This window comes from Malaclemys terrapin, chromosome 1 (assembly GCF_027887155.1).
Source record: "Malaclemys terrapin pileata isolate rMalTer1 chromosome 1, rMalTer1.hap1, whole genome shotgun sequence".
Classification (NCBI taxonomy): Eukaryota; Metazoa; Chordata; order Testudines; family Emydidae; genus Malaclemys; species Malaclemys terrapin.
The window spans coordinates 138,783,141-138,808,463 of record NC_071505.1 but is presented as its reverse complement, the minus strand read 5'-3'; the positions used below and the strand labels follow the sequence as shown (position 1 = coordinate 138,808,463).

Genomic DNA, 25,323 nt, shown 5'->3' with positions numbered 1-25,323 from the left:
TTTTTCTTTTCTGCCACCTCCACCCATTGGGCTCCAATCTCCCCCGCCTCATTTACAGTTTTGGGCTTCCTATCTAGGATGTACCTTTCTATTTCCTCAGGAACACCCTCTAAAAACTGCTCCATTTTTACTAGGGAAAGCAGATCTTCCAGAGATTTAACATTTGCTCCTGATACCCAGGCATCACAATTTTTGTCAATGTGGTAGGCATGACGGGTAAATGACACATCCGGTTTCCACTTTAGGGCTCTGAACCTCCGATGGGCATGCTCGGGTGTTAGCCCCATTCTGAGTCTGGCCTTGTTTTTAAAAAGTTCATAACTGTTCATGTGTTCCTTAGGCATTTCAGCCGCCACCTCTGCTAAGGGTCCACTGAGCTGCGGCCTCAGCTCTACCATGTACTGGTCTGCAGCGATGCTGTATCCAAGGCAGGCCCTTTTAAAATTTTCTAAGAAGGCCTCAGTATCATCGCCTGCCTTGTAGGTGGGGAATTTTCTGGGATGGGAAGTGGTACCTGGAGGGGGGTTGTTAGCATTGGCTGGTGCATCCTGCTTAGCCTTTGCTACTTCCAGTTCATGCTTCCTTTCTTTTTCTCTCTCCTCCATCTCTTTTTCTTTCAGCTCCATAGTTCTTTTGTGAGCCTCCTCTTTGGCTTTTTCCAGCTCCATCTCTCTTTCGTGGGCCTCCCTTTTGGCCTTTTCTTCTCTTTCTCTCTGCTCTGACTCGAGTTTTGTTAATTGAAGCAGTCTCTGATGTTTTCTTTCATTTTCTTCTGCTTCTAGTTTGGCCAGTTCTATTTTTTTAGCTACTTCTTTGGTAGTCATTTTCCTGTTTTCTTGTGCTGGGTCACCCCCTCTGCAGTTGGCTGAAACTGGGAAGCTCTCAGCTCTGGCTGCTGCTGAGTTAAGCGAGACTTTCTAACTAGCTACTCCCGAGGATGTAAAAAGAAAAAAAAAACAATTCAGCTTGTAAATTATCTTTACCTTTGTTTGCTCATTTGAACACTTCTCTTAACAAAGGACCTGTTAAAAAAACTTAACACCTCTGCCTTCAGGCAAGGAGAGATAAGATATGCATCTATCTACCTCCAGCTGGGCTTTCCAAGCAGCTAGAAGGAAAAAAAAAATCTCACTGGCTTTTGGGTTTAAAATGATCCCACCGCTCTACCACCATGTCAAGGCTGGATCCCCACTTTGAACTTTAGGGTACAAATGTAGGGGCCTGCATGAAAACTTCTAAGCTTAATTACCAGCTTAGCTCTGGTTCTGCTGCCACCATTTCAATGGATTCCATTCCTGGGAAACCTTGAAAAACCTTCACCAATTCCCTGGTGAATACAGATCCAAACACCTTGGATTTTAAAACAAGGAGAAATTAACCATTCCCCCTCCTTCCTCCCACCAACTCCTGGTGAATACAGTTCCAACCCCTCTGGGATCTACAACAGGGAGAAATTAACCATCCCCCCTCCTTCCTCCCACCAACTCCTGGTGAATCAAGATCCAAACCCCTTGGATCTTAAAACAAGGAAAAATCAATCAGGTTCTAAAAAGAAAGCTTTTAATTAAAGAAAAAAAGGGTAAAAATCATCTCTGTAAAATCAGTATGGAAATTAACCTTACAGGGTAATCAAACTTAAAGAGCTCAGAGGACTCCCCTCTAGTCTCAGGTTCAAAGTACAGCAAACAAAGATAAACACTCTAGTAAAAGGTACATTTACAAATTGAGAAAACAAAGGAAAACTAAGACGCCTTGCCTGGCTATTTACTTACAAATTTGAAATAGGAGAGACTTGTTTAGAAAGATGTGGAGAACCTGGATTGATGTCTGGTCCCTCTCAGTCCTGAGAACGAACACACTCCCAAACAAAGAACACAAACAAAAGCCTTCCCCCCCCAAGATTTGAAAGTATCTTGTCCCCTTATTGGTCCTTTAGGTCAGATACCAGCCAGGTTACCTGAGCTTCTTAACCCTTTACAGGGAAAAGGATTTTGGAGTCTCTGGCCAGGAGGGATTTTATAGTACTGTACACAGGACAGCTGTTACCCTTCCCTTTATAGTTATGACAGCTGCCTAGGAATAAGTATTGAAGAAAAGGATGTAGGGGTTATAGTGGATCACAAACTAAATATGAATCAATGTAATACTGTTGCAAAAAAGCCAATGTCAATCTGGGATGTATTAGCTGGAGCGTAGAAAGCAAGACAGAGGAAGTAATTCTTCATTCTACTCAGCATTGATAAGGCCTCAACTGGAATACTGTGTCCAGTTCTGGGCACCACACTTCTGGAAAGATGTGAACAAATTGGAGAAAGTCCAGAGGAGGACAACAAAAATGATTATAGATCTAGAAAATATGACGTATGAGGAAAGATTGAAAAAAAATGTGTTTTTTTTAGTCTGCAGAAGTAGATAAAAGATTTTATAAAGAGAAGGGTGATAAATTGTTCTCCTTAACCACTGAGGATAGTGCAGGAAACAATGGATTTAAATTGCAACAAGGAAGATTTAGGTTAGATATTAGAAAAATCTTCTTAACTGTAAGGGTAGTTAAGCACTGGAACAAGTTACCTAGGGAGGTTGTGGAATCTTTGTCTTTGGAAATTTTTAAGAACAGGTCAGACAAACACCTGCCAGGTAATGGTCTAGATAATACTTAGTCCTGACTCAGTCCAGGGGACTGGACTAGATGACCCATCAAGGTCCCTTTCAGTAACACTTTCTCTTTTGGGGTCAAAATGACTTTTTGTTTTGACATTTAAGTTAATTGTAGTAAAAATACAAAATAAACATCTTAAAACATCTAAATGAAAGATTTCCATTTACCTGATTTTTTTTAGGTTTTTGGTTTGCAATATTTTGACTTTTCATCCTGAGTGGGGTGGGAAATGTTGCAAATTCTCACAAGACCGGAAAAGGTTTCTGGCCCAGCTTCAGTCTTAATCGGGTTACAGAGCATCCCTCTCTACACCTGGGCATTGGGGATTCAGTATGCTGGACCATTGCTGTGGATGGAGGTATGTGTGGCTCCCTCCCCCGCCCATGAGAGCTCCTGAATGGCCTCTTTGTTGTAATCCAGATTTTGTCTCTGCCCATATACAAGTGTTGTTTTTTATCTGAATGCAGCATTTGTTTCTGGGATTAATTCTTGCCTCCTCAATGGCTGAAGGAAACTGGAGTTGGGCCTTGTGTGAGGCAAGTCAGATTCTCTTAGGCATGTGGCTTGGGACCCACTTAATGAACCTGGGATGCCCCCACCACAACAGTGTGTGTGCCTCTTCCATAACAGGGTGAGGTAACTCTGAGAACAAAATGTCTGCTCTTGCTGAAGAAAGGCAGAGTTCTTAGCAATTTTAAGGTTCAATACACAGGAAAAAATGGCATCACAGGTTCATGGCTAAATATACCACAGTTTGGGCTAGTGAGAGCACAGTGAGGGTTCTCTGATTGGCTGTTCACCAGTCCAAAGGTGAGTGGTTTATCAAATGAAGTTGCTGTGCTCATTCTGAGTACCTCAGTCCTTCTTGCCACTAATCGACATTTTCTGTGATTGCAACAAAATATTTGAAAATTACTATAAATGGCAATAACAATAAATGTGATATATTAGGCCAGGGCCAGGGATTAATCCAAGAGTTATCTTTGTGTTTAGGAATCAGGATACACCAGGAAATGATTTTCATGGTTTTTCATCCTTCCTCTGCCAGTGCAGTGGGCTCTGAGTGAACAGCGTTCTTCTCACAAATACAGGGGTTTGGCTCGGCACAAGAATTGGACTTGGCTCCTCTACTGAAAGAAAAGTACACAGTGCTGTAGAGTACCATGTTGGGTGATTGTAAACCTAGGAAGGAAAGGCACAACTTACTGCCTGCCAGTGACATGTATGAATCCCCAGCAGTGGTACTCATTGTGCAGTTAGTAGGGCAGCAGGTGGGAGAGATGGGCACAGTTTCTAAAACAATTTGTGAATGAATCTAATGTTCATGAAAATCAAGAGGAAAAAGTGTTGGAAAAAATTGGGCTGGGCATAGACAGCTTCCTATCACAGCTCTGCCAATATCTCTGACTCCGGAGCTGTAGCATGCCTTGCTATTCTAGCCCAGGGCTCCCCCGGCCAACAACTTTACGAATGCACCTCATCCCCCTCTCTTGCATAACAGAGATCTCATTTTCATCCAGTTGTCCCATAGGAATAATAAGATGAGGAAAAATACTAAAAGATATGCAGTGAAGAGGGTAAGGCATGCCAGGGGGAGCGACATGCTCCAACCTAAGAAATGAAACAAATTGGGGTAGTGTGGGGTGGTGTGGAGCAGTGTGTGTGTTGGGGGGTGGGGAGCCCTAGATAAAAAATTGTGCCCACCTGAAGAACCATTTCTCCCATGCTTCTCAGGGGCCATGCAGTTGCATACATCCCCTATGCAGGACTGTGGCATAACAGCCATGTGACAACTCTGTGCGTGCACAACACATACAACTAGCTCAAACAGAAGGAAACAGCTTCTGCCACGGAGAGGCACTTACAGATCACTGGTGAGAGCTGTGCCGTCATCCCAGTCTCAGGGCTCATTGGCTGTCTTATGGGATAGTCGATCCAGTGGTAAGGAAATGTCAGGGATTTGGGAACAAAACCAGATCATTCAACCCCAACCCACCCTATTGGGCCATTTTATCAGTGTCTGGCTATCTGGGAAGGGGATGTGTCTGGGGAGTCCTGGCCTGAGCCAATGTGCTGAGCTTCCTGCCCTGCCCTCAATTGTCCTAGAAGAGTTAGAATTATTTTTTCTGCAAGTTAATTGACCCACAGATTTTATAGAAAATTCAGTGACATTTTTGTTGCAATTTGTGATTCTGGTAGACAAGGTGGCAGCTCACGCCAAAGCCCCAAGCCAATTCACTTGTGCATTAGAATTGATTAAAGTAATTGTTAAATGTATAAGAATGTATTGGGTGTTTAAACTTCATGAAAACTCATAAGATGTAACATGCATTGTTTTCACTTATCTGTATTCTGCATAGGTACTGCTGTCGGGTCTGAGAGCAACAAATACTTCTCAGGCTTTCTTGAGAAACAGTGTTAAATTCAGCCAAGAGATGCTGGGTGTTCACCCCACTACACGGCAACTTTTTTAGGAAGGTGAGAACCATGCTCTCCAAACTGATCTTTGATGATAAGATTGAACAGGGATAAATGTCAAAGGCAGGAAATGCTGACTCCATCTTAGTCTGCAAACAATTTGGTTACATGTGGCTACTCTTTCCTGTTACATGAGACTCTCTGACTATCCTCATAATAAGGGGTCAATAGTAGCCAGCAGACTCACATTTCTAATGAAAAGCCCTGGACCTGACCAGAGAACTCAGAGCATGGAAACTTTTAGAAGTTAATGACAAGTTGGCCAAGAAAAGTAGATTCTAATGTTTCTCTTTCAGATCAACTTATGTTTTCAAAGTTAATTACATTATTGAACTTGTGTGTGCACGTGCATGTGAGAATCTGTGTGTGATTACATGTAGACAGAAGAAATCTTCAAGAGTAAAAAAGACACCTTCAAGATACCTTGCTGTTCCCTTTCAAAAAAGAAATACTAGAATTGGAAAAGGTAAAAAGAAGGACAACAGAAATGGCTAAGCGTAACCAACAGCTTCCATACGAGGAGAGATTAAAAAGACTGGGAGTTTTCATCTTGGAAAATAGATGACTAATGGGGAATATAATAGAGATATCTAAAATCATGACTGGTGTGGAGAAAGTGAATAAGGAAGTGTTATTTACTCCTTCACATAACACAAGAACCAGAGGTCACCCAATGAAATTAATAGGTAGCAGGTTTAAAACAAACAAAAGGAAGTAGTTCTTCAGAAAACACATAGTCAACCTGTGGAACTTGTTGCTGAAGAAACTATAATGGGTCCTGGAAGATAGGTCCATCAACGGTTATTAGCCACGGTGGTCAGAGATGTAACCCCATGCTCTGGTTGTCCCCAGCCTCTGCATGCCAGAGGCTGTTCTTTTAATTCTCTTTGAAGCACCTAGCATTGGCCGCAGTTGGAAGACAAGATATTGATCTAGATGGGCCATTGGTCTGACCTAGTATGGCCATTCTTATGTTAATATCTTTTATTCTTATGTTCTTATCAAAATCTCTTAGTTTCTAGGGCCTTTCTGTAGTGTTTTCTCTAATTCCTTAGATTCTGAGAGTTCATATAGAAATACACAGCAAACAAGCACACTAGAAAGCCCCATCTGAAGGAACACGCCCTTACAGTAGTATGGAGGAAAGTAACCAGCTCTTTGGGGCCTGTTCCATGCAAACAACATACACCTGCAAGGCTTGTTCAGCCTGGAGGAGGAGGAGCTTACAAGGGGGAATTTACCACAGGAAGGGGTGCTGAATAGGCAGAGGGCTGCTCCACCCAGGGCTGCTGGTAACAGAGGTAGTCCAGCTGAGGAGGAGACAGTTGCAAGACACACTGCTCCTGTAGCCATCGTGACTGACAGTGAGGCAATACGCTCCAGGAAGAGAAGTAGATGGTAAACCCCTGGAAAAGGCATTTTGGGAGACTAAGCCCTTAGAACTGAATACAGGGGAGAAGACAGGGTAAACAATGGGTAGTGGGACCTGGGGTGGTCTAGGGTGCCCCACCGCTCACCCTGCTAGAGTAATTTATATTTTCTTCCATGGTGCAGAGCTTTCAAGGTGTTACTGATGCTGCTAACCTGTTTACCTCATCTTGCAGGAAGCTGGCTGTGGTTAAATATCAACAGCTCAGAGTAACAGCTCAGTTATTCATGCACAACATCTCACGACTTCAGGCTGCTCTAACTTGCACCAGGCTGTTTCCACACTAGAGAACTGAACTGTTTGCTATTGAATGAGGAGGCTAGGATTGGTTTAAGTGCAACCACTCTAGCCGTACTGATTCATCCGTACACAATAGATGTGGTAAACCCTTTCAAATACAAAGGTTTCTTGGTACCTTGCCATGTTCCCAGCACAACTCCTAAAGATATGGATTTTTGGAGATTTTTGAAATGTCGCCACTGAGGACTGGTTGAACCATTCTAGCTCACACAAACTTGCTTCAGACTCAAATGGGTCAAGAGAATAACACAGCATTAAACACTGCAGAAAGCAAGTCTACTTCAACTGGTATTTGTCATGCATTTGAAGTGCTTTTGTGAGTGGACACAAGACAATGAACATACTAGGGGGACTACAGGATTCTTTCCATGGTACATTTCTCCAGTTTAGACAAGAGTGAGGTGAGTAGATCATGAGAAGAAGAACCATCTTGTGTAGCAAGGACATCTTTGTACCAAGCACATTGTGCTGGAGTTAGAGTATTGGACAAACGCCTCAAAGTGGATCCTGAAATCTCAGCCTTAGGGCTAGGGGCCTTCCCAGATGCGTGTGTCTGAGATACATTATCTTCAACCCTGGAAAAATGGAATTCTTGCTGGTGGACTGGAACTCTGTATGGTTTTTCTTCTTCTGTCAGACTATGTATTGTAGGGGCTCATTCAGACATGAGGTTAAGAATTTTGGCATCACTTTTGACCATGGACATCCTTGCATTAAATATGGTACAAAAGTGGGTTTCCCTCCCCCTTACACACAGTTTTGCAATTTTTACAAGTGAACCCTTACTTATCCTATCATGACAGCAACAATCTCTATCCTTATCAGTACAAGAGCTCACAACAGGACTTCTTCATAGCTCTCAACTTGTTCTTGATGCATCTGTAGTTCTCTGCTTATTGGTGTGAGAGGTTGGGATCATATTACATCTTGCATTATATTTTTTGCACTGGCTGCCTATTTTGTAAGAGGCTGTCATAAACTAGCCCTACTGAGTTTTGAAGCTCTGGTTATTTTTCAGAGCTCCTCCTTCAGCCCACCCTGAAGGGTATTTGTATTCCAATGAAACAAGACCTTTAGGAATCCCACCACCATCATGTCTTAGATGTTAAATAACATGGCAATAGACACCAAAGGAGACCGAGAAAGTATATATGACAGATAATTATGATTTTGCTTTGATGGCCCCTGTGGCATGGAACTTAATTCCCTGTGATATCCATTTCAGTTCATCCTACTGAACTTCTAAACAACACTTTAAACTGATTTCCCAAGAAATGTGATTTTAGTGAGACTACTGGTATCTTTGTATTTGAATGCATTTGTCTGTGCTCTTTTTCCGTGTTTGAATGAAGTATAACAAAGGAAGCAAAAAGGAAAGAACTAAATTAGGCATTTAAAAAATATTTGAGTTCTTCTCATCTCTAGAGACTTATTATTATCAGTAGCACAGGTACGAATTATTTGTAAATTATTTGTACTGGACATTGAACAAATTTCTGCCATGTGAACGCCTGTTCTCACTTTCAGGTGACATTGTAAATAAGAAGTGGGCAGCATTATCTCCTGCAAATGTAAACAAACTTGTTTCTCTCAGCAATTGGCTGAACAAGAAGTCGGACTGAGTGGACTTATAGGCTCCAAAGCTTTTGTTGTTTTATTTTTGAGTCCAGTTATGTAACAAAAAATCTGCATTTTTATGTTGCACTTTCATGATAAAGAGATTGCACTTCAGTTCTTGTATGAGGTGAATTGAAAAATACTATTTCTTTTGTTAATCTTTTTATAGTACAAATATTTGAAATAAAAAATATAATATACAGTGAGCACTGCACACTTTGTATTCTGTGTTGTAATTGATATCAATATATTTGAAAATGTAGAAAACATCAAAAAATATTTAAATAAATGGTATTCTATTATTGTTTAACAGTGCAATTAAAACTGTGGTTAATTGCTATTATTTTTTTAAATCAAGTTAATCTGATTTAATTGCTTGAGTTAATTGTGATTAACTGACAGCCTTATTTACAATAAAAACACAGCCCCTGAAGAGAAAAAGTGAGGTGTACACATTTCTCCCATGCATTTATAAGAGGATAAATGATTGCCCAGGATAAAATTCTCATGGTTTCCAAGTTCCGTTGTGTGATGATATGTCAGGTTTCACCAAAAGAGCTGGCTGCTCACAAATATAACGCTTTTTATCTCTGCAGTCATCAGAAAAGAGCTCTCCACCTCTGACAACTGCACAGTCCCCATCCACGTATCCTTTCTTTACTGGAAACCTAAAATGGGTGGAGATGGGGGGAGTTATTTCAGCCAGTCTAGTTATAGATACATCACAATTTTAGTTTTTTTTCTAAGGTGCCAAATCACTCTGGAATCTGAGTGCCAGAGTATATGGCCAAATAGTTTTATTAATAACAGAACAATTGTGGAGAAGCAGAGGGAACATTATTAAAAGATTAATTAGTAAATTTGCTGGTTGTGAATATAAGGGAATAACTACATTGGCTAGGCAGGAGTAGTGACCCAGATACTGTGTAAACTTTCTGTATAACTCTAGAATTACACCTCTGCCATGACACATAACCTCCTGTCTCCATTTTTCAGTCCTGAGTCCCACTTAGGAGAATGGGGAGTTGATAGGGGGGCGGCCGGTCCACTCTGGTTGCAAGCCCCACCAGGTAGCTCCAACAGGCTGCTCTTTCTGCAAGCAGTGGACAAAGCAGGCGGCTGCCAAACAACGTTCTAAGGGAGCATTGCAGTGGAATGCGTTACCTAGGGAGGTGGTGGAGTCTCCTTCCTTGGAGGTTTTTAAGGCCCGGCTTGACAAAGCCCTGGCTGGGATGATTTCATTGGGAATTGGTCCTGCTTTGAGCAGGGGGTTGGACTAGATGACCTCCTGAGGTCCCTTCCAACCCTGATATTCTATGATTCTATGATTCTAACTTTAAAGGAGCATGTTCTCTAATTTATCAGCAATTAACAATGAAACAACGTTAACTGGGATGACTTTAAGTGAGGAGTTACTGTAGTTTCAATAGCAGATGAATCCTCAGGAATCAAAGATACAGTTTTCATGTAAATGGCCAATTGTAAAAATGAATGAAGGGAAGGGAAATCAAGATTACATCCATAAATGCATCCGAAGAAGTGGGCTGTAGTCCACAAAAGCTTATGCTCTAATAAATTTGTTAGTCTCTAAGGTGCCACAAGTACTCCTGTTTATCCATAAATGAGACAGTAGTGCAATTTATCTATATAAGCTGGGGGGAGAGATAGATACACTGTAGGGTAGGGATAGGGTGCAGAGTGACCTAGACAAATAGGAGGATTGGGCCAAAAGAAGTCTCATGAGGTTCAACAAGGACAAGTGCAGAGTCCTGCACTTAGAACAGAATAATTCCATGCACCGCTACAGGCTGGGGACTGACTGGCTAAGCAGCAGTTCTGCAGAAAAGGACATCGGGATTACAGTGGATGAGAAGCTGGATATGAGTCAGCAGCGTGACCTTGTTGTCAAGAAGGCTAATGGCATATTGGGCTGCATTAGTAGGAGCATTGCCAGCAGATCGAGGGAAGTGATTATTCCACTCTATTCGGCACTAGTGAGGCCACATCTGGAGTACTACATACAGTTTTGGGCCTCCCACTACAGAAAGGATGTGGACAAATTGGAGCGAATCCAGCGGAGGGCAACAAAAATGATTAGGGGGCTGGGGAACATGACTTACGAGGAGAGGCTGAGGGAACTGGGCTTGTTTAGTTTGCAGAAGAGAAGAGTGAGGGGGGATTTGATAGCAGCCTTCAACTACCTGAAGCGGGGTTCCAATGCGGATGGAGCTCGGCTGTTCTCAGTGATGGCAGATGACAGAACAAGGAGCAATGGTCTCAAGTTGCAGTGGGGGAGGTCTAGGTTGGATATTAGGAAACACTATTTCACTGGGAGATTGGTGAGTTACCTAGGGTGGTGGAATCTCCATCTTTAGAGGTTTTTAAGGCCCGGCTTGACAAAACCCTGGCTGGGATGATTTAGTTGGTGTTGGTCCTGCTTTGAGAAGGGGGTTGGACTATCTGACCTCCTGAGGTCTCTTCCAACCCTAATCTTCTATGATTCTATTATATACTGAACAGTAGTTTTCGTTCATTAGTGCCACCAGACACTGGTTGAAAAAAGGGGTAATTTGGTTCATACCAGAGCTCTGACTCACATTATTGCAAATATTTTTGAGCTCAGGATTTGGGATCTCCTTTGTCTTTTGGCTTCATGTTGGGCACCATCGAAATGCTGCAAAATAATCCTCATAGAAATAAGAAGTTTGTAGAAATGTCTGTGACTCACCAATCAGTGGAGAGAGCTGTGCCATTTCCCCACATCCAGGGTTTGTAGGTCTTGTCACGTGATAATCCTATCCAGTGAAAAGCTGCCAGTGGGTGTATGAAATCCTGATCAAGAACAAAACAAATTCATACAATTGCATTAGTTTCCCTGCTTCTTTCATGGGCAAATAGATACCAGGAGTTCGGTAATGTGATTAAAAAATCCTGATATGCTCAGGTAACCTCAGGTTGGAGCAACTCTATTGGCCAAACTGATCATGTTCTTCATTTTCTCCAACAATGTAAGTTTCAGTCTTGTAGAAACTGTGTTAATATTCTCTCTTCCCTTCCCAACCATATTTTAACACCTTTGTCTTCATCAAAACCCTCAGGAGGCTGAAGAAGTTTCCACTGGAAACTGCCAATCATGCTCCATAGATGCACTGCCTCATCACAGAGGATGAGTACACCCCCGAAGCAATTCCCTGTACTTGCTGGCCCCAGGCAGTGAAAGGCTGAATAGGGGATTCCAACTTCGATCTCTACCAGAGAAGTACAGAACAGTAATTCCTAGAAAAATTACCCTGGTGCTATTGCTTTTCCTTAAACTCTGTCAAATACTTAATTTCTTCAGTGTTGATTAATCTCTCTTCACTCTCTTATCAAGAGGACATTAGCTGAGACAGAGAAAAATCCCCAGTGCAATGTCCAGCTCCATCTTATACTACAGTAATAGCTGTACAGCTGCTCCCCAGGTTACGCAAGACCTGACTTACGCAAATTCGCACTTATGGAAAAAGTTCCCTAAGCCAGAAATAGGATTTTCGAGTTGCGAAAATTTTTGCGTAACGTACGAGTATACGTTTCCGACTTATGCTAAATTTGAGTTACGCAAGGCTTTCCAGAACGGAACGATTGCGTAAGTCAGGGGGCATCTGTACCTTGAATATGAATATGAAAAGTACAGGTGATATTGGGTTACTACCTTGCAGGAGATGTATTTGATTTGAATTTAGAATTCAGTGATTATTCTAATACTGGCAGGAGTGGAGAAAGCTCAAGGTAATTAGCCTTCAAGAAAAAATATATAATAAATCAAAATACCAAATGAAGCCAAATCTCATTCTCCTCAATCCTGTTTCCATTGACAAATCTTCTACTGGCAGATCTGAATATGCAGCTCTCCAAAAGAGGAAGATACTCTACCAGCTCTTCTTTGCCTTCTATCAGAAGGAGTCTGGAGCCATGAGAAGAGCAGGCCTTTCGACTCTCCAGCCAAGATTTGTATTCAGTAGAAAAGAGGTAGCATTTCTTTCCACGTTGAAACCAATGTTCTTGGCAAAGAGACTTCCATCCTTAAAAAAGAAATACAGTTTAGGGTTCCTATCACTGTTACACTTGTACAGACATGTGAGTGTCAGGGAGTGTAAGATGGTATAACTAATATGCTGAGAAGCCAGAACAAGGTGTAAGGTAAAGTGGGAGGTTGATGGGTTTATTTTATAGTTTCTTATTCTCTCCAGCTGACTGCTTTTCTTGCTGTACTTCTCTCTATGGCCTTTCAGCATGTCACTCAGATCAGTTTAACTTCCCTCACCTTCCCTAAGGCTCACCTCTGAATTTTGCCTAGTGAGGATATGGGGACATACTTTAGTAAATAGGGATAAAGAGTCCAGTGTTCTAATTAACCCCAAATGTCATGATCTGTGTATTATTGATCAGTGCTGCTACAGGTGTTGTTGACTGAAATAATTTCAAATTGATTCCCGAGGTAAAGCAAATATAAGAAACACTTGTTTTTTTGAAGGAAATTGACCTGTATCATTCCTGTTCAAAACCTATGGTAGGTTTGCATTCTCACCTTGGATAATTTCCATTTCTTTCTTGAGGTTTTCCAGCTCTCCACATGTTGGATCAGAGACCTGAAAAGCTGAAAGCCAAAATAGCATAACAATATGATGGACCACTTAAAACTAAATTTATTCATAGTGTTACAGATCAATGCACTGTGCCTTTCAGGTACACAAAGGGCCCAATTGTGCCATCAGTTACTGTATATCTAATATATATTTATAATAGTATGTTATTATGTTACTATTAACACATCGAACAATTTTTAAGTAAGTAAATATTAATTTAAAAATAAACATCTTGAAATTAAAAATAAAAATTGTGTGTGGCTAAAAATCCTGACTCTATGAAGATGCTGAGAAAAATGCAATTGAAAATATCCTGGTTTCTAACCTTTTAGTCACAACAGTGATTGTTTGAAATTACTACAGAGCACAAATATGTCATTTTCAAAGTTAGGCACGCAAGGAGAAAATTAGAAATGTAAGAAGCAAAGTAACTGGAATCTTCCAAGGAAGACAAGGAATAACTGAATTAGGCTGAGAAAATTCCAGAAGTTTCAAGCCTCGAAGCTTCCTAGGAAGTCTTTTATTGCTGGCTATAGATTGCTTCATGTGGCAGATGCTGTGGGTTCAGTCCCCAGATTCCACCATGACGTCTGCTTTGCATTGAGGGCCGGGGACCTGTATGGATCTTTGGTTCCTGGGCAAGAGAGCTACATTGTTGTTGTGATGCCAGGGACTCTCTTGCTGTAGTTATCCCTAGAAAATCCTGCAGAGTGAAGAAGAATGTGTAGGAGCCCAGCTGGTTCCCCTGTCCTGCTCCCTAAATCCATAATTATATAACTAAAGAAGTGCAGCACACACAATGCAATTCACACTCCATTGATTTAAGAGGTTAGAAAAGACATATGTCAGCTCAGAATTATTTGGCCTTTTAGTGTCTTCTTTGCTCATACTTTACCTTTGGCACTCAAGAAACCCACTGCTATCAGCAAAGCCAGGCAGAAGATCCCAAGAATCACTATAATGAGCATCCATTCAGAAGATGGAACAGAAGAACCTGTGAGAGAGAAAAGAGACAAATGCAGTATTAAGGAGAAAATTTTAAGCCTCACAGAAGGCATAAACCCTAACTGATTTCTCCTAAATCTTTATGTGGAGTTTTGCTTTTAATGTTCTCATACAGTTAAAGGACAGTGTTACACTAAGGACAGTTAAATAGTAGTATGTGCAGAGTCAGCAGCTTGTGGCGCACAGTACCTTTGCCCTGGGGGTTCGTAGTCCTTTGTCTCCTCTGCTGCTCAGAAGCATTATGGCATTTCAGTTCTGTGTAGGTCACCACCTCCTTGTTTATTTCTAGTGGATTACAGCATAGAAATAGTGAATTCCATTCATTGCACTGACCAAGTGGGCAGCTCTGATTACAATCTATAGAGGTATAAAACTGTCATTGCAGTATGTGAGGCCGAACTTTTGTGTTAAAAGGTTTTGTCCTACAGTACAATCTATCAGTGTACTGGGATCAACAAAAATCTGGGAATTCAGCAGATGCAGCTAATCGCTTTTTTCTGGTATCTGCCTTCTTTAGAGTCTTAACCCAAAATGTTGTTAACTTCCACTTAAAAGTTGTTCAAGTGATTAATATAATGCTTTGCATATATTATATAATCAGAAAAGCACAGTTAAAAAGATAAGCATTAAAAGCTATAGAAATCACCAATTAAGATAACGTATCTACACAATTACCCTTACGACTCATGCATTTGGCTTATTAAAATATTGAAATGTAAAATTTCATTTTATATACTTCAAAAGAGTAGTAGACCAAAAGCTGGGAGACCAAGGGAGTTAGCCACCTGAGTTTGCCAGCGGAGGCAGATAGGTTTGTGTGTATTTCTGTTTGTTTGTTTGTTTTTCATTCTGTTTCCTTAAACTTGCAGGTACTGTACAAGGAAGAACCCATCAGGGCATGTTTCCATCACCACTGCTATCTCTTTGTCTGTCTACACTGGTGGGGGTCCCGACCAAACAAGCACCCTGACCCTAGAGGTTTCCTTGCAGGTTCTGGTCTTGACTTGCTGGGAACGTGTCCAGAATTTCCCTGCCAATGAAACCAAGTAGGGGGAACAACCAGGTGTAAGAGGTGTCTGCTGGGGGAGTCCGTTGGGAAGCAGGTAAAAGATCTGTAAGTGGCTTGTCTGCCTTGCATCTGGGAGCATGTGAACTTCATCGATTGGACACAAGTGATGACATCTGGGATGGAGGACGCTGTGACCCTCTTCCTACTACAGGTGCTATCCAACTACAGATGACAGCAGCAGCAGCAAAGGAAATGGGAGAACGGGCAGCTCTGCAAGGAGCTGACAGACTAGTTGGCCACCTCAGTCAGTAGACAGTGCTCCACCCTCCACCCTGGTTCCCTGTCAATCAATGTGAAGAACTGGTATGCTATACTGAACAGGAGATCAGGAGCAGATCCCAGTGGCTGAGGAGGAGGAGCCATTTGCCCCAAGTCTGGAAGGCTCACAGCCACCACACAGGGGAGCAGGGCCGCCCAGAGGGGGGGGCAAGTGGGGCAATTTGCCCCAGGCCACGGGCCCCGCAGGGAGAGTTTTTCGGTGCCCCTGGAGCGGGGTCCTTCACTTGCTCTGGGGGGCCCGGAAAACTCTCGTGGGGCCCAGGCCCCCAGCGCTTCTTCCACTCCGGGTCTACAGCGGCAATTTGGCAGTGGGGGGTCCTTCTGCTCCGGGACCCGCCGCCGAAGTGCCCTGAAGACCCGCGGCGGGGGGGTCCTTCCACCCCGGGACCCGCTGCCGAAGTACCAGGCCTTCAGTGGCAATTCGGCGGCAGGGGGCCCCCGCCGCCGAAGACCCCAGGCCCCCTGAATCCTTGGGTGTCCCTGCATGGGAGGAGGACACATAGGGTGCTGGTGGTCAGGGACTCTCTTCTGGAATGACGGCATCCATCTGCCGACCTGACATGATGTCCTCGGGGGCATGCTGCTTGCCTCGTGCCTCTGTCAGAAACATAATGGAAAGTTTGCCAATGCTCATCTGTCCCTCTGAAAGCTACCCTATGCTATTCATCCATGTGGGCACTAATGGTACTGCCAGGTCTGATTCTGAGCAGATCAGCATTACTACAGGGCTCTGAGATCAAGGGTGAAGGAATCAGGGATGCAGGTGGTGTTCTCCTCCCTGTTGAGAGTAAGGGCCCTGGCAGGGACACAAGCATCCTGGAGATGAAAACATGGCAAGTCAAATGGTGTTGATGGTAGGGGTTTGGTTTCTTTTAACCAGGGGATGTAGTTCTGGGAAGAAGATCTGCTGGACAGAAATGGGCTTCTCCTGAGAGAGAATGGGAAGAGCATAGTTGAGCACCGACTTGCCGACCTAGTGGGGAGGTCTTTAAACTAGGTTCAATGGGGTCAGGTGACAAAAGCCCAAAGGTAAGTATAAAAAGGTGACCTTAGCAGAGAGTTAGATGTTGGTGGGGGGGACATGGAAAATTTCAATAAGGTCAAAGAAGCAACAAGAAAGAAATCAGTGGGGCAATCGGATCAACATTTTAGATACCTATAAACAAATGCAAGGAGTAGGGGGAATAAACAGGAAGAACTGGAAGCATTGTTGCATAAGCTACATTGTGATTGAATTGGCATCACAGAGACTTGATGGGATAAGTCTCATGTCTGGAATATTAATATTGAGGAGTATAGCTTGTTCAGAAGAGACAGGTAGGAAAAAGGGGGAGGAGGGGTTGCATTATACATAAAGGATATATACAGTTGTTTGGAGGTCCATAAGAAGGTGGGAGGCAGACCAACTGAGAGTCTCTGGGTAAAGATAGAAGAGTTAAAATAGAGGTGATGTCATGGTGGGGATCTACTATAGACCACCAAATCAGGATGAGACAGTTCTAAAAGAAATAACAGAAATAATCAAAACACAGGACCTGGTAATAAAGGGAGACTTTAACTACTCATTCACCTGTTGGGAAAGTAATACATCAAAACACAAAATATCCAGTAAGTTCTTGGAATGTGTCAGGGACAACTTTTTGTTCCAGAAAGTGGAGGAAGTAACCAGGGGACAGCCATTTAGACTTGATTCTGACCAACAGGGAGGAATTGGTAGCGAAGCTAAAAGGCAATTTGGGTGACATTGACCATGAAATGACAGATTTCATTATTCTAAGGAAAGGAAGGAGTGATAGCAGCAGAATAAGGATAATGGACTTCAAAAAAGCAGACTAACAAACTCAGAGAACTGATAGGTGACATCTCATGGGAAGAAAATCTAAGGGAAAAGGGAATTCAGATGAGCTGGCAGCTCTTCAAAGAGACAATATTAAAGCCACAGGTACAAACTAGTCTGATGCAAAGAAAAGATAGGAACACTAGTAAGAGGCTAATATGCCTCCATCAGGAGGTCTTTAATGACCTGAAAATGAAAAAGGAATCCTACAAAAAGTGGAAACAGTCAAATTGATAAGGGGGAGTATAAAACAACAGCAAACGTATGTAGGGATAAAATCAAAAAGGCTCTGACACAAAATGAGTTAAAGCTGGCAAGGGACATAAGAGGAAATAAGAAGTGGTTCTTTAAATACATCGGGAGCAAAAAAAAGACAGAGGAAAGTGTAGGACCTCTACTTAGCAGGGAAAGAGAGCTAATAACTGATGACATCAAGAAATCTATTGTGCTTAATGCCTATTTTGCTTAAGTCTTCACTAAAAGGGTTCATGATGACCAGATACTCAACACAATTAATATTGATAGCCAGGAGGAAGGAATGCAAGTCAAAATAGGGATAGAACAGGCTAAAATATTTAGATAAGCTAGATGTATGCAAGTTGTCAGGGCCTGATGAAATTCATCCTAGGGTACTTAAGAAAGTAACTGAAGCAATCTTGGAGCCATTAGCAATTATCTTTGAGAACTCCTGGAGGACAGGAGGGGTTTCAGAAGACTGGAGAAAGGCAAACATAGTACCCAGCTTTAAAAAGGGAACAAGGAAGAACCTGGGAATTATAGTCCAGTCAGCCTAATTGCAATAACTGAAAAGATACGGGAGCAAATTGTCAATTAATATGTAAGCACCTGGAGGATAATAGGGTTATAAGGAATAGTCAGCATTGATTTGTCAAGAATAAATCATGCCAAACCAACTTAATTTCCTTCTTTGATAGGGTTACAGACCTACTGGATGGGGGGCAGAAGTAGACATGATATACCTTGATTTTAGTAAGGCTTTTAAAATACTTCTACACAACATTCTCATAAGTAAACTAGGGAAATGTGGTCTAGATGGAATTACAATAAATTGAGTGCACAACAGACAAAAAGACAATACTCAAAGAGTAGTTATCAATGGTTTGCTGTCAAATTGGGAGGTTGTATCTACTGGCATCTTTTAGGGGTCAATGCCTGATCTGGTTCTATTCAATATTTTCATTAATGGCTTGGATAATGGAGTAGAGAGTATGCTTATAGAATTTGCAGATGGCACCAAGCTGGTATGGGTTGAAAGCAGTTTGGAGGACACGTTTATAATTCAAAATGACCTCAACCAATTGGAGAATTGTTCTGAAGTGAACAAGATTAAATTCAATAAAGACAAGTGCAAAGTACTTCACTTAGGAAGGAAAAATCAAATACACAACTGCAAATGGGGAATAACTGTCTAGATAGCAGTACTGATGAAAAGGATCTGGGGGCTACAGTGGATCACAAACTGAATATGAGTCGTCAATATGCTGCAGCTGAAAAAAAGGCTAATCTGATTGTGAGGGAATCAACAGGAGTGTTGGATGTAAGACACAGGAGGTAATGGACCGCCTCTACTCAGCATTGGTGAGGCCCCAGCTGAAGTACTGTGTTCAGTTCTGGACATCACAATTTAGGAAGCATGTGGACAAATTGGAAAGAGTCCAGAGGACAGCAACAAAAATGATAAAAGGTTTAGAAAACCTGACCAATGGGGAAAGACTGACAAAACTGGACATGTTTAGTCTTGAGAAAAGAAGACTGAGCGGGAACCTCATAACAGACTTCCAATATCTTAAGGATCAGAGGGGTAGCCGTGTTAGTCTGAATCTGTAAAAAGCAACAGAGGGTCCTGTGGCACCTTTGAGACTAACAGAAGTATAGGGAGCATAAGCTTTCGTGGGTAAGAACCTCACTTCTTCAGATGCAAGTCCCTGTTTCTTAAGGGTTGTTATAAAGACAAAGGTGATCAATTGTTCTCCATGTCCCCTGAAGATAGGATAAGAAGTAATGGACTTAGTCTGCAGCAAGGGAGATTTAGGTTAGATATTAGGAAAAACTTTCTTACTTTAACGGTAGTTATACTCTGAGAGTGGCTTCCAAGGGAAGTCATGGGGACCCCAACATTGGAAACATTTAAAAAAAAGTTGGACAAATGCCTGTCAAGGATGGACTAGGTTTACTTGGTCCTGCCACAGCACAGAGGACTGAACTTGATGACTTCTCAAATCCCTTCCAGCCCTACATTTCTATGATTCTAACACAAATTTAACTCTGATCTACAATACATATTTATAAACTCATTCAACACATTTAGTGCTATTTCCTTAATGTGAAACTTGCTCCTGCTGTCATTGAAGTCAATGGCTGTTTTACAACTGATTTCAGAGAAACATGGCACTTGGCATTATGCTCTTCTTGATGGAGTCAATGTTTTCCTTCTTCATCGTCTTTTTAAAAAGGACCATTTTTAAATTTCATCTTCTCAAAACTAACTGATCAATGTCTTTGATGCTCAGTGGACTTCTTGTACAGGTCAAGAAATCCTCTGCTGGACAGAAATGAGTTTAAGACTCTGAGATAGTAAACAAATATGGCCAGTTAAGGATGAGTCATGACTTCATGATGTTGACTATGATAATCAGGCAAAGCAGAGAGAAACTGTACTTTATTTGAGTATGAGTATACTTCAGAAGAGAAAACAGAATTCAGACATCACATCCTTTAATCCTCCCACAGTAAGGCATGACTTAAAGAGGCCACATCTCCTTGTACACAGGGCAATTCAAACAACATTCTTTGACAAGGAATGGTTTGCGAAAACATAATCACAAAACTGTGTTCCAGGTTTCTGGAGATTTGATGGTTTCTACTCCCCACTCCCAAGATACTGTGTATCATTCTTGGGGCATTTCAGTAGCTGAAAGATGTTAATAAGTTACTAAAATGACTGTGGCTAACAATGAAGAAAAAGCTACTAATCTAATTAGATAAAGTATCAGAAGGGTAGCCATGTTAGTCTGGATCTGTAAAAAGCGACAAAGAGTCCTGTGGCACCTTATAAACTAACAGACGTATTGGAGCATAAGCATGTGTCTGACAAAGTGGGTATTCACCCACAAAAGTTTATGCTCCAATACGTCTGTTAGTCTATAAGGTGCCACGGGACTCTTTGTCGCTTTTTAATTAGATAAAGTCAAGTAAAATGTGTACAGCTCACAGAAGAGATTTAACATGGACAATAAAATATCAGTAATAGCAGATATGATCTCAGATGTTTATAAAGATACCACACCTTTGGCCCTGGTGTTCTTTGGTCTTTGTTTCTTCTGCTGCTCAGAAGGAGAGTTAAATTTCAAGTCTACATATGTCACTGCCTGTTCACTCATTTCTGGTACATTCTGGGATAAAAAGGTCAGATTTAGTAGACTGAGATAAACAATGGGATCGGATGGAAACTGATACTTGTACTAAGAAACCACAACAGTAATTATCATAGCAGAATAACTGGGTGTTTTGGAAGAACAAAGCCTCTCTCCCATTGCACTTGGAATATGGCACATAGTTCTGAGTTCAGAAATGTCACAAGGGGTAGGGAGTCCTCTTTCCCACTAGCTGGTTGAGGGATGGAGGATTATGATCACTGTTTTCATTTGAGGTTTTTTTTCATTTTTGTTTATTCCCACTCATATATTTATGCCATGATTCTTTCGAGTGCTTTATCTAGTGTAATTTTAAATGTTTCTTGCAGAGGGATTTCTACCACTTGTCTTGGGAAACTTTCTGTTTTAATGCTGTCCCTTTACACCAAGTTCTACAATTTCACACCACCCTAAACAACCAATTTTCCTCTTTGATGATGATACACTTTCAATATTTCTAGACAGTCATCATTCATCCCCTTTTAACATTGGTTTGCAAATTCATTACATATGTTTAGTTCTTCAGGCTATCTTTATAAATCAGTCCCTCCAGACCCTTTAATAAAGCAAATGTCTTATTTTCTGAATTCCTTCCAAAATGCCCACCACTTCCTGCTTCTTCTTCTTTTTTTTTTTTTTTTTTTTTAAGATGTGTTTATCTAAATCTTTGGGTCAGGGACCATGATCAAAATGTTCAAAAATGGGTGATAAAAATTAGGCTTCTAAGTCTATGTGAGCACCCAGTAGCAACTATAGACTTTAGAGGGGCTGATGGGTGCTCAATGTTTTTGAACATAAATCAGTTTTTAAGTATATAGATATGGATTTAAGTGGCCAACTTTAGGCACCCATTTTTGAAAATCTTGGCCCATCTCCTCTCTGTGCTATGCAGTTAGCTACACAGTAGATGTTCAACAAATAAATAATAAAATACTACTAATAATTAATCAAAATGGAAATGCACAGAACTGAATTCTAGCCATGCTCTCATTGGAGCCAATGAGAGAGAGAGACTGTCCAGTAGTAAGACGCACCTATCTATGCACAAAATGTTATTAGCTTTTTCGTTAACATAATGAATTGCAAGAATATATCTAATCTGCTATCCACTCTCATGGCAAGTCTATACTACAGTGCTACATTGGCACAGGTGCACTGATGCAGCTGAGACGCTGTACCATGTCTGGTGAAGACGCACTATGCCGACAGGAGAGCGTTCTCCCATAGGTGCGATTACTCGACCTCAGCGAGACACGTAAGCTATATCAGTGGGAGAACATCACCCACCAACATAGTGCTGATGTGGACAGCATGAAACATGCATTGCTCAGGCAAGGGTGGGAGGGGGCTTTTTCACATCCCTGAGCGACATAAGTTAGATTGACTTAGGCTGTAGTGTAGACCTGCCCTCAGTTTCCTACTTCATTACTGCTTTCCATTTCTCCCTACCACTGAATAGCTGTGCGTTGGATTATTGCAACAGATGTAATAGTTTTAATTTTATTTTCGGATCATTTTGCTAAACTTTCCAAACTGCTTTGGGTTATCTATCGGGTCTTGTTTGTGTTTGTAATACCCCTCCATTTAGCTTAATCTGAGAATGGAATTATGTAAACATACAATATATTAACAGTCTATTCACTGCAGTTTACAGGCTGTTTATGAAGATGATAAATAACAAAGATCCTGCCACTAAACTCAGCCCATTTCTATTTATCATTAACCTTAGTTCACAGTACTTCAACCAGTTTTTTGTTCAGTGATAATGTTCTTATCCAAGACTTTTTGAATTAATTACCCAAGCTTTCTTGAGAAACTCTGTCAAGTTCCTCACTAAAATCAGGATATTATATTTCCTATCTTTTTCAGTTTATCTTAATCTTGTAGATTTGGTGTCTACAGTTATCAAGTATACATACTGCACAAGAGATGAAAAAAATATAGAAATGTAAACTTCTAATGCTGGTTTGTCTGAGATAATAAGTCCTATCTTAGTCCCTTAAAATTAATAATGATAAAATAATACTATATTTCATAGTGTCTCTCAAATTTTAATCAGAAGAAACATTTTGTACAGGATGCAGAAATAAGTCCATTTCAGAATAACTAACTTCACTCAATTTTTGAATTATACAGAAGCAATCACCTATACCTCTTGTAACAAATATGTACCCTACCAATTAAAGCCCCGGAAGAATGTGGAACTCATACCTTTGTAGCTTTTTGATAGGAGGCTGAAGGGCAGAAACTAGAGCTTGAAGTGCTGCAGATTTTTTTGTCCTTCATGAAAATCCCTTGGGGATGGAGAGAGAGAGAGTCTGGTATCACCCTGTCACTGTCTTGTAAGGAGATGGACAACAGGAGCTGAGAGGAGAAGAATTATTCACTCTGCAATGCTCCATCTGAAACCGCACAGGAAGTTCTCACTCTGCTGGTTTGAAGTGCGCTGCACCCGCACAAAGCGCTCACAGGATCTTCTCTCTTTGTAGGTTTACGCAAGGCCTAAGGTGTTAAATTTAACCTACTTGAGGTCAGTTAAATATTGAATTTATTAAACAAGGTTGCTTAAGAAACCATTGATCAGTTAGTGTCTCTGCACTTCTTAAATCATTGGGCGAGATTCTTCTGTCAGTTACATTGATGTAAACTGGTGTACATTGGTGTAAACCCAATGAAACTTCATTGAAGTTAATACATTCACTCCTTATTTATAGTGATATAAACAAGATCAGAGTCTAGCCCATGGTCTCTGCATTCCCGACTTGCAAATGTAGGGAGGCAAATGTAGCCTAATGGAGACCTGAGTGCACTTCCTGGCTCTACCCTGGATCTGCTCACTACAGCCAAGTCACTTCACCTCTACGGAACTGGGGTGCAATGAAGTGTTTTGGACAAGAAGAACAATCCCCAATCTTTGCCTGAATCATAGTTAAACATATACATAGGTACCGTGGGTTTGGACAGGGAAAGAAATATTCACTTAACAGTGTTCTGGCTGAAATCACACAGGAAATTCTCATACTCAAGTTGCTAATTTGAGAAGGGCTGCTACCAGCTAGAATTGTCAGAACTTGAAACACATACTTTTGACAAAAATTCCCTATTTATACTTAATCTCCCTTTTCCAGAGTAGATGCAGACATCAACCAGTGATCTTACACTAGACTCAGGTGGTCTGCATAGCTTGTATTTTCAAAACACAATCTCTCCCCATACAGAGCTTAGAAAATTTTACAGGAAAAACAAAAAAAAACTAGTCAACACTGAGCTCGGAGTCTCCCTGGGCAGCCCTTCTCAAATTAGCAACACATAGTTGGGTCTTAGAACTAGAGTGCAATAATATCTGACTTTGAGTAATGAGAAAACAGAGAGTAGTAGGAGTAAACAAACGATCTAATTGGCTAGCAGAGATTTGAAGCTCCTACTCCTTTTCATGTCCCTTCCAGCTAACCTCCATATATCCAAACACACATGTACCCAATGGCAAAATTTGGCCCAAAATGTGGTTGATGGCAGACATGTGGAAAAGGGTAGAAAATTCAGCATCTCCATTTTTACAATCATAAGTAAGGAAAAGACTATTACAAACATTTGACATTATATATAGTTATACAGCAAAGAATTTGATAATTGCAGTACTGTATAAAAATAGCAACAGACAGCTCAGCAAAGCCAAGAAGCAGCAATTCTTTCCAAGTTTCTCTTTTGGTCTGGGATGTTTCCAGATATGAATCTCAGAGTTTCTATGTTTTTCCTCATAACAGTGCAAGGGACTTCAGCTCAACTGCCTCCTTCTTACAGGCACATCTACGGGTGATTGTACAAACACTGGAGTGGTTTCAGAAACAAAGAATGCACATTCTTTACTATAATTTTTCTGTACTAAAGAACTGGGAAGGAAAGATACACATTACTGTCAGCCATACCAATGACATGGCAAAATCATAAGTAGCTATTAATACCGGCTCATTCTGGTGGGCAGGATAATTGTTTTAAAATGATGTTAATTGATGGTATGAAAGTGGGGAGTACTACATCTGGTAAGAATCATGTATGTGGAGGGAGGAAGAGCTCTTATAGACTCCTTTGAAAAATACAGCCTAAGAAATCAGCTTTTTTTCTGGATTTCAGGTTATATTACAACAGACTCAACTCCACCCCATCCTACTCCACTTTGCTGCCTATGGCACTGACTTGGAGGCAAGGACATTATTAAGCAAAGATCCTAACCCATAGTCACACACATTACTGAGTTCAGGCCATTGGAATCTCTTCCTCGCATTTGTTTCATTCCAGCTTTATCACTATTTACGTGCAATATGGGCATCCCTAGAGGACGTATTCAGGATTAGGGATCTGTTATGCATGGGGCAAGACCAAGGTCACATAACACAAGAACCAGGGGTCACCCAATGAAATTAATAGGTAGCAAGTTTCAAACAAATAAAAGGAAGGACTTCTTCACAGAACTCTGGAACTCCTTGCCAGGGGATGTTATGAAGGCCAAAAAGATAACTGGGTTCAGAAAAGAATTAGATGCATTCCTGGAGGATAGGTCCATCAATTGCTATTAGCCAAGATGGTCAGGGAT

At 41.2% G+C, this 25,323-nt stretch overlaps 1 protein-coding gene across 1 annotated transcript; it reads right to left on the bottom strand.

The window, feature by feature from the left end:
• Positions 1-8,988: 8,988 nt before the first annotated feature.
• On the bottom strand, positions 8,989-23,018 carry LOC128832580 (natural killer cells antigen CD94-like). Its single transcript, XM_054020123.1, has 7 exons — positions 22,944-23,018; positions 20,606-20,711; positions 14,004-14,102; positions 13,051-13,119; positions 12,396-12,544; positions 11,212-11,315; positions 8,989-9,151 (listed from the first exon to the last, which is right to left on the bottom strand). Exons 1-7 carry the CDS (start codon positions 23,016-23,018, stop codon positions 8,989-8,991), a joined length of 765 nt encoding a protein of 254 aa, XP_053876098.1.
• Positions 23,019-25,323: the final 2,305 nt, after the last annotated feature.

Excerpts from the sequence above, each read along its gene's own strand:
- LOC128832580 (XM_054020123.1), bottom strand. The coding sequence starts at position 23,018 with ATGAAGGACAAAAAAATCTGCAGCACTTCAAGCTCTAGTTTCTGCCCT. Across the intron at positions 14,103-20,605 it reads AAAGAACACCAGGGCCAAAG|GTTCTTCTGTTCCATCTTCT; the intron begins GTGTGGTATCTT and ends TCTCTCTCACAG. Across the intron at positions 11,316-12,395 it reads TAGAAGGCAAAGAAGAGCTG|GATTTCATACACCCACTGGC; the intron begins GTAGAGTATCTT and ends GTTCTTGATCAG.